The sequence below is a fragment of the Cyberlindnera jadinii genome (assembly GCF_001661405.1).
Source record: "Cyberlindnera jadinii NRRL Y-1542 unplaced genomic scaffold CYBJAscaffold_5, whole genome shotgun sequence".
Taxonomy (NCBI): domain Eukaryota; kingdom Fungi; phylum Ascomycota; class Saccharomycetes; order Phaffomycetales; family Wickerhamomycetaceae; genus Williopsis; species Williopsis jadinii.
Genome location: NW_017963656.1, coordinates 208,084 through 223,320, shown reverse-complemented (window position 1 = coordinate 223,320; position 15,237 = coordinate 208,084). Strand labels below are relative to the sequence as shown.

Genomic DNA, 15,237 nt, shown 5'->3' with positions numbered 1-15,237 from the left:
TTTTCTACGTGCGTTGTGCGTACGCCGTTGCCACTTTGACTACGTTGTCCATCTACTTGTACACCAGAATGGTGATTCTGAAGAAGAACGACCTGACCACGCTGAAATATGTCTCTGCTCCAAACACCATGGCAGGCGAAACCGAGGGCAAACTCACCGTCACCACCGTTAAGGAGTATGACTTGCAACAGGTGCAGTCCTCCATCAAGTCCATCTTCACCTCGTTGGCAATGATGGGCTTCATGCACTTGTACATGAAGTACACCAACCCATTGGTGATGCAATCCATCTCTCCTGTTAAGTCTGCACTGGAGTCCAACATCGTCAAGATCCATCTCTTCGGCAAGCCTGCTTCTGGCGACCTCAAGAGACCGTTCAAGGCTCCTTCCCTGTTTGGAGGCTTTGGTGGTGACCAGGACGTGAAGACCGATAAGCAGTCCATCGAGACCGCTGAGACTGCTGGAACAGGTGGTGTTAAGCAGGAGTAAACGGTACCATACATAGATTGTACGCAAAAAAGGAGCTTGCGGATAGAAAGAGCCCTCCACTGCTCTCTCTGAGCGCACCACTCTCATTAATAAAGCCATAAGGCGTGTTGAACTGTTTCCCGTTGTAGTCCTACTAGCTGCTGTTCAGCGCTGGCCTGCCTAGGCGGTGGCCTGTCTAGGTCCTCCGCCCAGGGCCTCCGCCTAGAGGAAAGCTGAGGCGCCCCCGCCTAGGGAGGACAGTTGAGGCCACCGAGACTGAAAATTTCAACAGAGCTTGACTGGACACACCAGGCACACCAGGAACCTACGACGAGCACACGACACAATGGACTTAATAAAGGGAAGATTCCGCAAGGATTTGAAGTACAAGGCCATCATTGACAAGGCCATCTCCGGTGATAGAGTGGTTACACACATCTACTTCGACGATGGTTCTGATGTGGAGCTGGTTACGTTGATTGCAGGCTTCAAGTCTCCAAGGTCCACGGACACGAAGAACGAGGTCAAGGGAGAGCCGTTTGGAGACGATGCTAAGAGCTACATCGAGAAGAGAATTGTTGGACAGAAGGTGTTTGTCGCTTTCATCGGGACATCGTCAACGGATGTTCCAATCGTCAAGATCTACCATCCAGCCGGTAACATTAGTGAGAAGATCCTTGCAGCTGGTTATGCTGAGGTTGCTGATTGGCAATCACAGCTGATTGGACCTCAGGGTATGCAGTTGCTGAGAAATGCTGAAAAGAGTGCCAGAGCTGGTGGCAAAGGGTTGTGGAAGGCATTGAAGAAGGCGGAGGTGCCTCAGAGCTCTCCAACTGCTTCAACTTTCAAGGTTGGTACAACGATTGATGCAACCATTGAGAGATTTGTATCTCCTGATACGTTCTACGTGTTCTTGACCAACGGCTCAGAACAGCTGGTGCATCTGTCTTCCATCAGAGCACCACGTCAAAATGAGCCTCGGGGTGCATTCTTACCCCAGGCAAGGGAATTTGTTCGTAAGAACGTTGGTAAACGTGTCAAATTATACACTGATGCTTTCAGAAACGAAACTCCCTTGGTCACTGCGACCTTACCAAACGGTAAGAACTTGGCTGAGGTGATTGTCCTGAACGGATATGCCACTGTGATTAGACACCGTCGTGGTGATGACGACAGATCGGACAGCTGGGATTTTTTGATCGAAGCTGAGTCCATTGCAACAAAGGAAAAGCGTGGTATTCATTCTCCAAAGGTTCCAAAGGAAGTCAAGCTTACAGAGGCTTCTGCAGATGCCACGAGGGCCAAGGTTCATCTCAGATCTTTGAAGAACAAGGGTAAGTTCAACGCCATCTTGGACTTTGTCATTAGTCCAACGAGATTCCGTGTCATCCTACCAGTTGATGGCTTAAGAATCGTGCTAGTTCTTGCCGGTGTCATGGGACCACCAAAGGAAAGCCCAGTGTCTGAAACAGCCATTGCTTACAACAACAAGCATATCTTGCAAAGAGACGTTACCATTGAACTCTTTGACGTTGACAAGTTTGGTGGGTTCATCGGTAATTTGACCATCCATGGTCAAACCGAAGTTTATCAATTACAACTGTTGAAGCAAGGTTTGGTTCAAATTCACGAAGGTTCCATGTCAAGAGTTGCCAACGAGGACGCATTCTACGATGCTGAGACGGTTGCAGTTGATGCTCGTTTGGGATTGTGGGTTAACTATGATCCAGAAGAAGAGGAGAAGAGAATTCAACAAGAGGAGGAGAAGAGAAGAGCCAAATACGAACAGAAAATGGCTAAATTCAAGAAGCCAAACGCATTCGATGATGATGAAGACGAGGAAGATTTGTCAAACTTACCAGAAGCAGTCAGAAACTTGGTGATCAGACGTTAAGCACTAATAACACTATTTATATTAGTTCAATCGCTATATACATGTAGAAACAAGAATCTGATCTCATTTCTTGGCCTTACCATGTTTCTTACCACGAGAAGAAGAACCGTTGTTGATAAAGTTCAGGACTTCGTCGATGCTCTTATCATCCATGTTTTGCTTCTTGTCGGTTTTCTTGGTCTTAGGTTTGTTGTGTTTATCCTTAGCAGCTTGTTCTCTCAGTGCCTTTTCCGCAGCCTTGGTGGCTCTAGCATTCAATTCGTTAACCTCCTTCCAAGCGTTGATTCTCTTCAACAGAGAATCCGCTTCACGGGTAAGAGGGTTCTTGTCACTAGCAATCTCACGAAGAGTAGCGTGGGTTTCCTTCAAAAGAGCAATACACTCATTGAACTTCTCTTGAAGAGCGTACAAGAAGGCCAAACGGTAGTTCAAGTTTGCAGTGCCGAAACTCTTCTCGCCTTGGAGACCGTTACTCAAAGAAATTAACTTCTTGGTCAATGTTGTAGCTTCTTGAGAGTAGCCTTGCTCTTGCAAAACGTTAACGATGTGGCCATAGAATGTTGGGATTGAAACGTGTTTGTTTCCGTAAACATCTGCCCAAATTTGAGAAAGTCTTCCGTAAACCTTCAAAGCATTGTTGACCTTGCCCGCAGACAGTTCCAAGTATGCCAAGTTCAAGTAAGAGACAAAGGTGTCATGGGAGTCCAAACCGTATACCCTTTCAGCAATGTACAATGACTTTCTGGCAGTTAAAGCAGCTTGCTCCTTCTCGTTTTGTTCCTGGAACAGGTGAGACAGTGAAGAGTAAATCTTTTGAACCTCAGGATGTAACTCACCATAAACCTGTTCATAGATGGAGGCAGCCTCTCTGATGAGTTCAAGACCGGACTGTTTCTTGTCCTCCTCTTCACTCAAGACACTCATACGACCAGCCTCTGAGAACTGTTCGGCAGTACCAGAACGAGGAATGGTATCCTTAATAAGTGGTGCGAATGAGATGTCCTTTGGCTCAAAGACTTCGTCTCTAAGTGGAATGACAGGTGCTTTGAACTTAGTCTTGGAAGCCTTCTTCTCAGCTTCTGCAGCCTTTTCAGCTTCTTCGTATTCTTCCTTTGTGAAGAAGTAGTCACGTTGGTTCCATTGAATACCAAACTTAAGAGCAATCTCTCTTTGAATTTGTCTGGAAGAGAATCTATCAGCCCAGTTCTCTGGCAAATCATATCTGTAGTTTATCTTGACATCCTTGACAATGGCGGCCTTCACAGAGTCGGGAGTCAGCTTTGTGAAAGCAAAATCAACTTCTGGGTAAAATTCCGCATCTTCGACGACTGCCTTTGGTGAACTATTGTAACCAGAACCCAACAACAAGTTGTGGAAATGAGAGACCAGAGATGCAACCAGCTCAAGAGGCAATGCAGAGGAATAAGATCTCAAGATATGCTTGGATGCACGGGCAACCATCTCCAAGATAGCGGTATCCAAAAGTTGTTGAGATAACTTAGATGGGTCAATGCTTGGAACTTCAACAGCTTCAATATCAATTTCTGGAACTTCTTCCAGTTCATATTTTTCTCCCTTCTTTTCAGCCTCGTTCTTAGCAGTCAATTCAGCAATAACCTTGTCCTCTCTTTCCTTAGCTTTTGTTTGGAATTCTTTGTTGTGCTCCGGAACTTTGGCCAAATTATCCTCTTCAATCTTAACCTGCTCTTTAATTTGCTTTTCCAATTGTTGTGCAATGTAACCCAAATATCTAACGTTAATACCAGACTTGTGTAATTGAGAAGATAAGGCAGAACCATCTATTGGAGAAACAGTGTTGACGTGCTCGTACTGTTCCAAGAACTTTGGAATCAAAGTAGCCGTGATATACTTGGAAAGGTCACGGACATTTGAATCCTCTGTGTTCTCTCCACTGAAGGCATCAACAGAGAAAAGCAATTGGTCTTGATCAACAGTAATACTTGGAGGTTCTTCACCTTCAGGTAACTTGGCATTAAGATCAATACCTTGCTTTTTGGCTTCTTCATCAATAAGAGCTCTTGCCTTAGTTCCCCACCAGTCCTGAACAGCCTCGAAACGGATAACAGTTTGTTTATGTGGATATGAGAGTTCTGAAGTTGGGTCAAAGTTCTTTTCGACAAATTCGATATCCAACGGAGAAGAGCTGTACAAATCCAAAATGTATTTGCGCTTGTCGGTACCTCTCATACCTTTAATCTCAGGACTAGTGACAAGAGAGCCATCCTTGAGTTCTTTCTTCTTAAAGTGCAAACCCTTTCTGATTTGTTCCAAGGCGCTGGTAAACTCTTTGTCAGTTTTGATTTCACCACTCAAATCATCAAATCCATAAGCAATACTAGTCAAAGTTTCACCTTCAGTGATTTCAACTTCACCAGTTTCATCATTGGTAACTTCTTTTGCCTCAGATGAGGTGAACAAACCTGGAACTGGAGTTTGACACACAACCCTCTTACCAGCATAATCGACGATGGTTGTCATCAAAGTGTAGATACCTCTGGAGTTGAAACTGTTAATGAACTTGATAGCATTGACGTCTTGGTTGCTTGCAGCTCTTGACGCATAATTACCACCCTTTTCAGCAAATGTACCCACATCTGCACCAAAGGAGTAAAAGATACCGTTTTGCAAATAAATGTGAGTCTCTACTGGTTCATCTGGGTTCATTGGAGTGTAAGCACCGTTCAAGATATCCAAAGCAGTCTTTGTGGACTCTGTGGTGAAATCAAACGCACATTTAACAAGCAATTTCTCCTTGAGGATACGGTCTTGGAGGTTTGACTCTGACAAGTCCTTGAAAGCTTGGTATTCGTGGTTGAAGTCCTTGAAACTTGAGTCCTCAAACTGTTGTCTACCAAAGTCTGGAGCTGGAACTGGGGCCTTTGTTATCCATGGGTTAGCCAAGAATGCACACTCAGCCTCGGCAACCACCGCTCTATCGTAGTTACTGACTTTAGCGATGTTTGCATTGATTGTTGAGACAAAGTTCTTTGAGAGCTTTGAGATTAGCTCAAACAAAGTGAACGTCTTTGGAGAGTTTTCACGAGGGGAAGGGTCAAATTTGGAGTTTGAAGACTTGTTTGCATAGAAGCCTGTAGTTGTTGCAGTGATGTGTACAACCTCATTTTCAAAAGTTTGTGCAACAATGTATGCGAGATGGCCCTTAGCCTTGTAGTTCGATGGAACTGGGTTGTATGGCCCGTAGTACAAAGAACGCAAAGCTGGTGTGATGACAGAAGTTGGTGTATAAAAGCCCTGTGGGAGCTTCTCAAAGAAAGAGGAGACAATCTCTGAAACCTTGGCCTTTTCTTCAGCAGATCTCTGTGGGATGTCGATTTTCTTTTCACCTTCCTCCTCTTCCTCTGTCGACTTCTTATCATCCTCGGTGAAAGGTTCCAAATCCAAGTCGAAGGCCTTTGAAACACCGGCGTTGATTCCGAATGACTTTGTAGATTTGATACCCGCGATGAATCTTAAGTTGATCAAATGCTTTTCGAGGGCCTTTTCCGTGTATGGAATCAGCTTCAAGGACAAACTCAAAGTCTTTTGGTTCGCATTTGAGATGAACTCACTCAAGGTGGAGAAATCATCCAGAACTTTACCGTTAAACACCAAGTCATAGCTCGTGTGTTGGCGGGTGTGTTGGCTCACCTCGAGAAACTGCTTGATGTCACCAACGGTGTTCACGGTGAAGAACTCAAACTTCTGTGGTTTCCCATCTGGAATGTTAACAGTCACAGTGACAACCTCTACAGCGTATGTTAGTTCAAGAGCCTCAAAGCGCCAGGTGTGCGCTGATGGTTGTTTACATCTTCAGCGGCTAATGAGGTCGGGGTCGGCGGCTCATGAACGGACATCGCTATCAACGATCTAAGCCACGCACAGAGAGCCCTCATGTTCCTCGTCTTTCATCACCAGTAGAAGATGGCACTGATATCTATCACTTACGATTTGTCTGGTCGACTTCTTCCGATGTCATTGTGGAAACCCTTGTTGTCTTGTCTGTTTGTTTATACAATTCAGAGGTTTTTGTGGAAGACCTTTTGAATTTTCTCGACGCCGAAATTTATCATGGGCAAGAAAAAAAAGCACAGAAAAAATGAGCGTCGTCGGGAAAGCACTCAGCGCCAGTGAAATTTTGGAGTCCGTCAACGGAGTTGACGGTTTGTTTAGTGCTGATGGTTGGTTTCATCAGCCTAATTGGAGGAGGTAGTGGGGTGTTTTTATACACAGGAGAATATGATTCCAATGATGGTTCTGGGATACACAGCGAGATCACCATTTGTACTAAGAGTTAGACACAATTGGTCTTCTCTCTACGCACTAAATAGCGGCGCCGACAAGTTCCCCATCAAAAGAAAAACAAAAGCGACCCCAGATTTCGAAGCTTTGAGACTTTTCGCTGTGCGTTTTTCGATCGGTACGGCCACTGCAGGTACAAGCCTTAACCAGAGCGGGTCATGGAGCACTTATGAAGCATCGTTCGTGTTGAAGCGTCCGTAGTGACGGATTGGTGGTCTATAAATGCTCAATTGATTCGAATTCACAGGATGGCTTGAGTTTGTGAACGTTTCATTACCATTGAATTTTACCTTCGCAGGACGACTTGAAGGATGAGGGTCTAATGGTCAGCAACCACGATTGGACCAACGGCATGTTTGACAGGTGTCTATAAAAGGACGGAGGGGAGTTTTAAACAACAAGGGGGGCGGAGAGCATATGGTTCTATTGGTACGGGGCTCCGTGGTTGTGTGATTCCTACAGTTCTGGCCCAGATCTCTGACGATAACTTGCGACGAGTGGGTTTTCGAAGTTTTCGAAACCATAGAGACGAAGCGAAAAACTTATCTCCATATGGCCGCTTGCGCATATTCAATTTCAATTCACCACATGAGTTTAAGCAAAGTTGCATTCTCCCACCAGCTCAAGTGCTCATGCTCCCCAGACAATACCTCGGTAATGACAGAATACAACAGTAAGCTGTTTGCCAATTGCCTTTGGAAAGATGTGTCTGGTTGTTCGGAAGTTCACGGGCAAGCCAAGGTGTTCACTGGTGAAGCACTATCTGCGTGTTTTTTCGACCGTGACGAGTGACCCAACTGGAGGCGCTTTACGGCTAACATAGACCGGTCAGTCGTATCTTGTGAATTGCTAGCAGTGCATCCAGCAGCCACCCGGGTCTTTCCAGACGACCAGATCGAACAAACTTTGCGGTTAGCACTTCCCAATGCGTACGTAGAGGAGGCACTGGCTGAAACAGACTTATCCGAGTCATAAATGAGGCCTCTTTAGTAGTGTCCAACTTGGACCTACCACCAGTTGTAGCGTAATAATAACCTGATAACCAGGACAAGTGCTACGTAGTCCATAAAACAGCCCGATATCTCTCCAGAGTGTGTCCATGACATCAGAAGCTGAAAGAACGCATGATATTATCGAACAAGGAACCTGGTCTGAACCCCCAGGCCTCCGATACAAGTGCTGCAATTGTGAACTACTAGCTCACATTACTCCACATTGGATTCTCAAGCTCTGTGAATCCACTTGCAAGTGGCGTAGTGTAACAAGTCAGGCTTTGATGATTCAACTTGGCTTAATGCTAACCAGAGCTCTTTCCGTGACCTCCAACACTCACCGTCTACTATGTACGCCAAATATTGACTCTGGTTTAGTGCAACAATTCAAGACATTGGCTACAACCCCCCACTACTCTCTGCGATTCAAACCATAGCTCTAATATTCTGCAACCATTAGCCTATTGCCACAACCCCTCAAAATAGTCGCAATCTTCAAACATGGCATTGACTGTCGGGCCTGCGGCTGCATCAAGACGCTGTGAACTCAGAAAGGACCCACCATATCACTTTCTTGTGCAGAATCAATGGATAGTGAACGCCATCACACACTCTCTATATATAGAGAAATACACCTCAACCACGAGTCCACTTGTACACGCAAGTGCTACGAGTTGTACCGGCTCGGGCGACTTCCCTAGCCGAAAGGCTGAAACGTCTCAGAACGGGTCATTGACTCAAGCCGCTAACGGTGAAGCCCATTCCCTTCCACTCGGAACCACACTGTCCAGTCCAATTCATCTTGCTTGAAAAATGAGCCATGGGCTCAACCGCACACAGCTTGGCCTCTCCACTCGTGCAAAGCGTAAAGCACCGTATCCGGTTCTCCAGGCCTTATAGTTTGAGCCAGCGCACTGAAATTATTGGTGACTCAGCGTAGGCTTCCCTCGCTGCTTGGGCTTTGACACAATTTTGTTCCCTTTTCCGCCGCTTCAGCTCTCGCCCGACTCAGCGGGGAGAGTCAAGATGACTCCCCTTCCTCCAGCGTAGGCTCAGAATTCCCAATCCGGACAAACGCTGGAAAGGCAGAAAACTCTACCCTGCCTGCACAGAAGATGGCATCTGCGTGGATGCGTAAAGAGAGCCGTCAATGTATTAGGGCCTGGTCACCTCATAAACGGTGCTTTCCTATGGTCCCCTTTCTATGTAGATATATAAGTAAAGTCCTGTGACCCATTTTTTCCGTTGCTTTGGATCTCCTGGTGTTGGCTTCTTGCCTTTGTAGTGTGGTTGCTATCGAAGCGTACTCTCCATAGATTAATGTCCACACGGCCGAAGAGATCGAGAACAGGATGTCTGTGTTGCAGACGTCGTCATAAGAAGTGTGATGAGCAGAAGCCGGCGTGCAAGTTTTGTCTGTCAAAGGGTATAACGTGTGAGTGGCCCAAGATGGGAGCCGTCTTTGTCAGTTGCAACAAGTCAAGGGGCTCAATTACACCAGAGAAGGCTCTCCATGACGTGGAGGTTTCCCCACCAGTCCAAGTCCAAGGCGAGCACCAGTTTCAGGCCCAGTTTCAATTCAATTTTGGTACTTTGGAAGTAGCCAATGGTGATGAGCGGAGTCCACCTGCGAAAAGAATCCATATCTCCAGAAGCGAGTCCGATGCAACTTCTCCTAGAAGCACCATCGCGTTGCCCTCCATCACCAGTATTGAGAGGCCTTTGGTTCTGCCCACGAACTATAACTTCCAGGCAATCTCACTGCCGCCTCTAAAGCAGTACCATTTTGTCCCAAGAACAGAGGATGCTAATCGTCTCATAGACATAGACTTGGAACAGAAGAAGAGGCTATCTGTCGGTTCACTCCTCAACTAGATTGATGATTTATGGGTGTGCTTCGGGTACTATCCTTATATACTTTACGACGTTATGACTTTGCTTTTAATTAATGGATCTTATGTGTGTTTCTCCAATGCTCTATGTAGCTATGTATGCTCACATGTATGCTCACATGTATGCTCACATGTATGTTACTTTCAATGCCATCTCCACTGTGGACCCGAGCTTTTCCCAGAACGCTCTGGTCCATCTTCTCAACTTTGGATTAATCATGAATGGGTTGGCTTTCAAGGCGACAATCAGTCCAATTAACATGAAGACAGCCATTATGGTGTTCTTGTGCATGAAAAAGGATAATCTCTGTTTAACTATATCAAAGGCTGTTCTTGAAGATTGTTGAGAATACCTCTTTAGCGCTTTACTCTCTTTATCCTTCTTCTGTTGCCCAATAGAAACCTCCTTGGCCTTTTCCAGTTCCTGAAGCATCTGCTTCTCCCTGGCCCTATCATTGGCCATTTGCTTCTCCTTCTTCTTTGCAAGAGCCTCTTTCCTCTTCTTCTCAGCATCGTCTTTCCTCCTTTGCTCCTGCCTCTCAAATTCCAACTTCTTTTCCTGGAACTTCTTGAGCACAGCATCTGGATCCTGTAGATGGGTATCCATCTTGATCATGTGCTCAATCTCTTCAAACTCCCCCATCTTGAAGAGCAACTCGAGCAAATACAACTCGTGGAGCTCAGTCACGCTCTGTGAGGTAGTGTCGTCCCCAGCTAGACGCATCATATACATCTCAACCTGTTGTCTCAGCTGTGCAAGATTAGTTTTCTCATTGTGTAATTTGATCAAAGTCAACAGATACACGAGCTTCGGATCTACAAGTACATCCATCTCGTACAGCTGCTCGAACCAATCGTTGGATAGTAGTTCACGCTCAAGTGTGGCGTTTCCTTGACCTTTGGTCAAGATTATATCAACAACGTTGAAAAACAGGCACCAGGTATTGGTGACTATCTCGTCATTAACCTTTCCCTCGCGTCCCAGAGTAGTGACAACGTTCTTCAGCTGGTCGCACTGCTCATAGCATTCCACAAACTTCTTGTTGACAAAGAGCTTAGCAGCTTTGCGGTACAAGTTGGCAGCAATGGTTTGTTCATCAGTGATTTGGAGCTCCTGTGTGAGCAAAGATACAACTGAGTCCTCAAGGCGCGCTGATTCATAACTCTCAGGAGCATCCTGAACTCCGCCGTTCAACTGCTGGTACTCCGTCATCGTCTCACTCGTTGTCGTCGTCTGTTGATACCCGTTGATTGTCCGTTGACTGTCCGTTGATGTTCGTTGATGTTCGGTAAGATGGAACAGTTCCAAACGCGGGGGCTCACCAATAGAAATAACCCGAGGCATCTTTCCTTAGATAAGAGATTATGTAAGCACATGTTGTTGTATTACGTAAGCCATGGGTCACGTGCGCTAACAAAAGAGATATGCTGCGCCGACCGGATCACAGTATCAAGGCCGCATTATACTGCGTATTACTACGAAGATACACAACAGATTAAAACCATTTTACCAACGGACTAGAGATTCCGTACTATAACGCAGGATCTAAGGTTCCTTGGCTCTTGATTCCAATAGCTAAATGACAGAGTACACTCCTTTACTCCCCAGCAATGTCCATCACCCGCATTTGACGTTGTTCCCGACTATGGCGTTGATTATCAACAAGATGATTGGAACTGGAATATTCAGTACTCCGTCGCTTATCCTCTCGCTTTCAGGTTCGATTGGCCTATCGCTTGTACTGTGGGTCATTGGTGCACTCGTGACGTTTTCTGGCCTGAGCGTGTACTTGGAATTTGGGTTGGCCATGCCAGTTAACGGTGGTGAGAAGAACTATCTGCAGCGGGTATACAGATCACCAAGGGGTTTGGTTGAAAGCATATACGCTTTCCAAATTGTACTCTTGGGGTTCAGCTCGGGTAACTCATATGCCTTCGGAAGATATCTGTTATTTGCGCTGGGGAAACATGAAGTGTCTGAGTGGTTGAACAGATTGGTTGGCTGTGCAGTCATCACCGTTGTTATCTGGTTGCACATCCGCCATCCATACCATGGAACCAGGGTATTCACGGTCCTGGGGTTCATCAAAGTGATGATACTGCTCCTGGTAGTGATGCTGGGCCTGCTCGTACTCACTGGGTTCATCACACTTGAAGATACGGCACCGAATGACAACTTCAAGGATATCTGGTCCGGCTCAATGACCAATAACGGCTATAACGTCTCGGTCGCTCTACTCCAAGTGATTTACTCCTTTAAAGGCTGGGAAAATGCTAACTACGTTCTCTCTGAGATCAAGGACCCACACCGTACCTTGAAGATTGCAGCACCATTATCCGTGGCAATCGCTGCGCTGTTCTATCTCTTGGTGATTCTATCGTACTATTTGGTTATACCATCCCAAGAAATCAAGGATTCCGGTGTTTTAATCGCAGGTATCTACTTCAGAAAGATCTTTGGTGATACCTTCTCCTCCAGGGTCTTGCCCTTATTCATCTCAATATCAAACCTCGGAAACGTCCTAGCGGTATCGTTTAGCCACGCAAGAATCAACAGGGAGCTGGCGTTGGAGAACTTGATACCCTTTGCCAAGTGCTTCTCCAATCTTAATTATTCACTGCTGCTACACTGGGCCGTTACCGTCATCGTGCTTGTTGTGCCACCAAATGGTGATATCTACCAGCTGGTCATTAACCTGTACTCCTACCCAGGGACGTGGATAAACGCGCTTGTTGCTGGCGGCTTGATCTACTTACACTTTAACAGGGAAAAGGAGCACTGGGGGAACACCGACTGGAGATCTCACTGGACTGTATGTCTGGTCTTCCTCGTGAGCAACCTCTTCCTCGCGCTATTCCCCTTCGTGCCTCCACCACAGAGCTATGACTCCGGGTCATATCCATACTACCTCTTCCCTGTCACAGGGTGCTCTGTGCTGCTCATGGGTGCTCTCTACTGGTGTGCCATGCACAGATTGTCTGTATAACACACCCTCACCGTGTATATATGTGCTGAAATTGTATAGACATACACCTCCATTCCATACAAATGCCTATCATAGAACACCCAATCGGGAAAGTTTCCCGATTGGGGTGTTTTCACCGTATTTTCTCTCCCGCGCGCGCTCTCTTCGCTGAACGGCGGCGGCCCACGCCTTCTTTCGCCGCCAGCCCAGCGCTCCGCGGCCACCGCTGCTGTTTACTTCCGTCCCCTTCAGCAACAGAGAGCACACGCCAACGACACGCCCAAAGAAACCATCCAATTGTGTCTAAGGATACCAATTTCGACCGTACCATCGCCTTGTACGTCATAGTTGACTCGTTTACTCTACAATTGATCACATAGTAGCGGCTGATTTGAACCAATCAGACGGTGTTGGGATAACCCTGATTTCTGGCACTTCGATAAAAAAACACATAGACACAGCGGTCTCCAACGCTGGAAGGGAAAGAAAAAAAAGGAAAGAAAACGACGACCCCCTTTCCTCTTTCCAACGGAAAACAAAAACAACAACATCAAAACAAAGCAAACCCAACCACGGCGGCTAGGCTCAGAAGGCACTTTCCCCCGTTCTAATTCGACGATTCACATCACAGTACACCAAACACGCCCAAGCGCCCGGTATATCTATTGTATAAGCCCAGGTAGAGGAGACACCTAGAGAGAGAGGACGAAGAAAGAGAGCGAGATCAAATACAAACAATGGCGGAACAGAACGACGACGTGTATCCGTTGGCGTTGCTGATGGATGAGCTCAAGCACGACGACGTTGCGAACCGTGTTGCTGCGATGCAAAAGCTCGACACCATTGCGCTCGCGCTTGGTCCAGAGAGAACAAGAGAAGAGTTGATCCCATTCCTGAAAGAAGTGGCACAGGACGATGAGGACGAGGTGTTTGCCGTGCTGGCAGAGCAGTTGGGCCACTTTGTGCCACTTATCGGCGGCTCAGAGCACGCTGAGATTCTATTGCCGGTGTTGGAGGTTCTAGCTGCCACTGAGGAGCCGGTTGTCAGAGATAAGGCTGTGGAGTCCTTGAACGAGATTGCGTCACAACTATCCATAGAACAGATCAAGGAGAACTTCTACCCGCTGGTTGAAGGGCTGGCAGACACAGAATGGTTCTCCAGTAGGGTGTCATCTACTGGTCTGTTCCAAAGTATTATCGTTAGAGTGGATGAAACCACCAGAAAGAGCTTGTTGACGACGTATTCGAAGCTGATCCATGACGAAGGTCCAATGGTTAAAAGAGCCGCTGCAACGCACTTGCCAAAGATTGTTGATTTACTCAGAGAAAACCCATCTTGCTCCAACGAAGAAGATTGGGACTTGATCTCGTCAATGTTCCAATCCCTCACAACTGATAAACAAGACTCTGTGAAATTCTTATCAGTGGACGTTCTGATATCAATTCTACAATTCTTTAACTCCAGAAAGGACGTCTCACATCATCAAGACTTGTTGAATAGCGCATTGCAGTTGATTCAAGATCCAAGTTGGAGAGTCCGCTACATGGCTGCAGATCGATTTGAACAATTGGCTGTTCAATTCGAAGGAAACGACCAGCAGGTTGGAGAGTTGATCGAACCGTTCTTGGGACTATTGAAGGATAACGAAGGTGAGGTCAGAAAGGCAATTGCAAAACAGCTTCCAGGATTCAGCAGACTTGTCAAGAAGGAGGTTATCCTGGAGAAAATATTACCGCAAGTGGAGGAGTTGAGCAACGATCCATCAGAAATTGTAAGAAGTGCATTAGCGAGTGAAATCACTGGACTCACCCCGCTATTGGATAGGGAAGTTGTCATTGAAAACCTTTTGCCAATCTTTTTGACCATGTTGAAAGATGAATTTCCTGAGGTTAAGCTCAACATCATTTCAAAACTCAAAGTTGTTAACGATGTTATCGGAATTGATCTACTGGCACAATCGCTATTGCCAGCCATCTCAGACCTCGCTAAGGACAAGCAATGGAGAGTTAGATTGGCAATCATTGAATACATTCCACTGTTGGCTGAACAGCTTGGTGTTGGTTTCTTTGATGAAGAGTTGGGTAACCTTGTCCTTTCTTGGCTATGGGACCCAGTGTACTCCATAAGAGAAGCAGCAGTCACCAATCTGGAGCAATTGGCCAAGATCTTTGGATCGAAATGGGCTGATGAAGAAATCATTGAAAGAATCCTGAAGACTGATGATACTACGCTTTCAAACTTTGTCTACCGTTTGACCTCACTCTTCACCCTAACCAGATTAATCCCTGTGGTTGATAAAGAAATTGTACTTGACAAGATCTTGCCATTTGTCAACAACTTGGCGCAAGACCAGGTCCCAAACATCAGATTTAACGTTGCAAAGAGTTACCTTGTCATAGTGCAAACCCTGTTGGACAAAATTCCAGGCGAAGAACGTCCAGTCCCAGACGACATTGAAAGCCGTATAACCTACGTCAACAAGTTCATCGTCCCAGTAGTTGAAACTTTGAAGAACGACAGCGATTCAGATGTGAAGTACTTTGCTACACAGTCATATGATGCCATCCAGAAGCTCGTTGCCAAATAGGTCTGGTCGAGCTTCGCATTCATCAACACCACACACTGAGTTATTATCACTGTATCACTACAATCAACAGTTTACAATCACGTACACAATGATATACGTAGTTCCTCGTTATCCACAG

General features: G+C 46.1%; 7 protein-coding genes across 7 annotated transcripts; 5 read left to right on the top strand and 2 right to left on the bottom strand.

Annotated features, from left to right (window-relative positions):
- The first annotated feature begins 30 nt into the window (after positions 1-30).
- On the top strand, positions 31-600 carry SND3 (Snd3p). The gene has a single exon (XM_020214840.1). It carries the CDS (start codon positions 69-71, stop codon positions 486-488), a length of 420 nt encoding a protein of 139 aa, XP_020070911.1. The 5' UTR covers positions 31-68; the 3' UTR covers positions 489-600.
- Positions 601-619: 19 nt separating this feature from the next.
- CYBJADRAFT_79759 (nuclease) lies at positions 620-2,393 on the top strand. The gene has a single exon (XM_020217941.1). The coding sequence runs from the start codon at positions 814-816 to the stop codon at positions 2,359-2,361; it is 1,548 nt and encodes a 515-aa protein (XP_020070910.1). The 5' UTR covers positions 620-813; the 3' UTR covers positions 2,362-2,393.
- A 31-nt stretch (positions 2,394-2,424) lies between these two features.
- CLU1 (translation initiation factor 3 subunit CLU1) lies at positions 2,425-6,358 on the bottom strand (the record flags this gene model as incomplete). Its single annotated transcript, XM_020213662.1, has 2 exons — positions 2,425-6,128; positions 6,328-6,358. The coding sequence occupies 2 exons, from the start codon at positions 6,356-6,358 to the stop codon at positions 2,425-2,427; spliced, it is 3,735 nt and encodes a 1,244-aa protein (XP_020070909.1).
- A 2,463-nt stretch (positions 6,359-8,821) lies between these two features.
- On the top strand, positions 8,822-9,548 carry THI2 (Thi2p; the record flags this gene model as incomplete). The annotated part of the gene is made up of 1 exon (XM_020217116.1): positions 8,822-9,548. Exon 1 carries the CDS (start codon positions 8,994-8,996, stop codon positions 9,546-9,548), a length of 555 nt encoding a protein of 184 aa, XP_020070908.1. The 5' UTR covers positions 8,822-8,993.
- A 53-nt stretch (positions 9,549-9,601) lies between these two features.
- Positions 9,602-10,834, bottom strand: CYBJADRAFT_167281 (uncharacterized protein). The gene has a single exon (XM_020214839.1). The coding sequence runs from the start codon at positions 10,776-10,778 to the stop codon at positions 9,693-9,695; it is 1,086 nt and encodes a 361-aa protein (XP_020070907.1). The 5' UTR covers positions 10,779-10,834; the 3' UTR covers positions 9,602-9,692.
- A 377-nt stretch (positions 10,835-11,211) lies between these two features.
- CYBJADRAFT_172638 (amino acid transporter) lies at positions 11,212-12,552 on the top strand (the record flags this gene model as incomplete). Its single annotated transcript, XM_020216370.1, has 1 exon — positions 11,212-12,552. One exon carries the CDS (start codon positions 11,212-11,214, stop codon positions 12,550-12,552), a length of 1,341 nt encoding a protein of 446 aa, XP_020070906.1.
- A 716-nt stretch (positions 12,553-13,268) lies between these two features.
- Positions 13,269-15,119, top strand: TPD3 (protein phosphatase 2A structural subunit TPD3; the record flags this gene model as incomplete). The annotated part of the gene is made up of 1 exon (XM_020212657.1): positions 13,269-15,119. The coding sequence occupies one exon, from the start codon at positions 13,269-13,271 to the stop codon at positions 15,117-15,119; it is 1,851 nt and encodes a 616-aa protein (XP_020070905.1).
- Between the last annotated feature and the right edge of the window lie 118 nt (positions 15,120-15,237).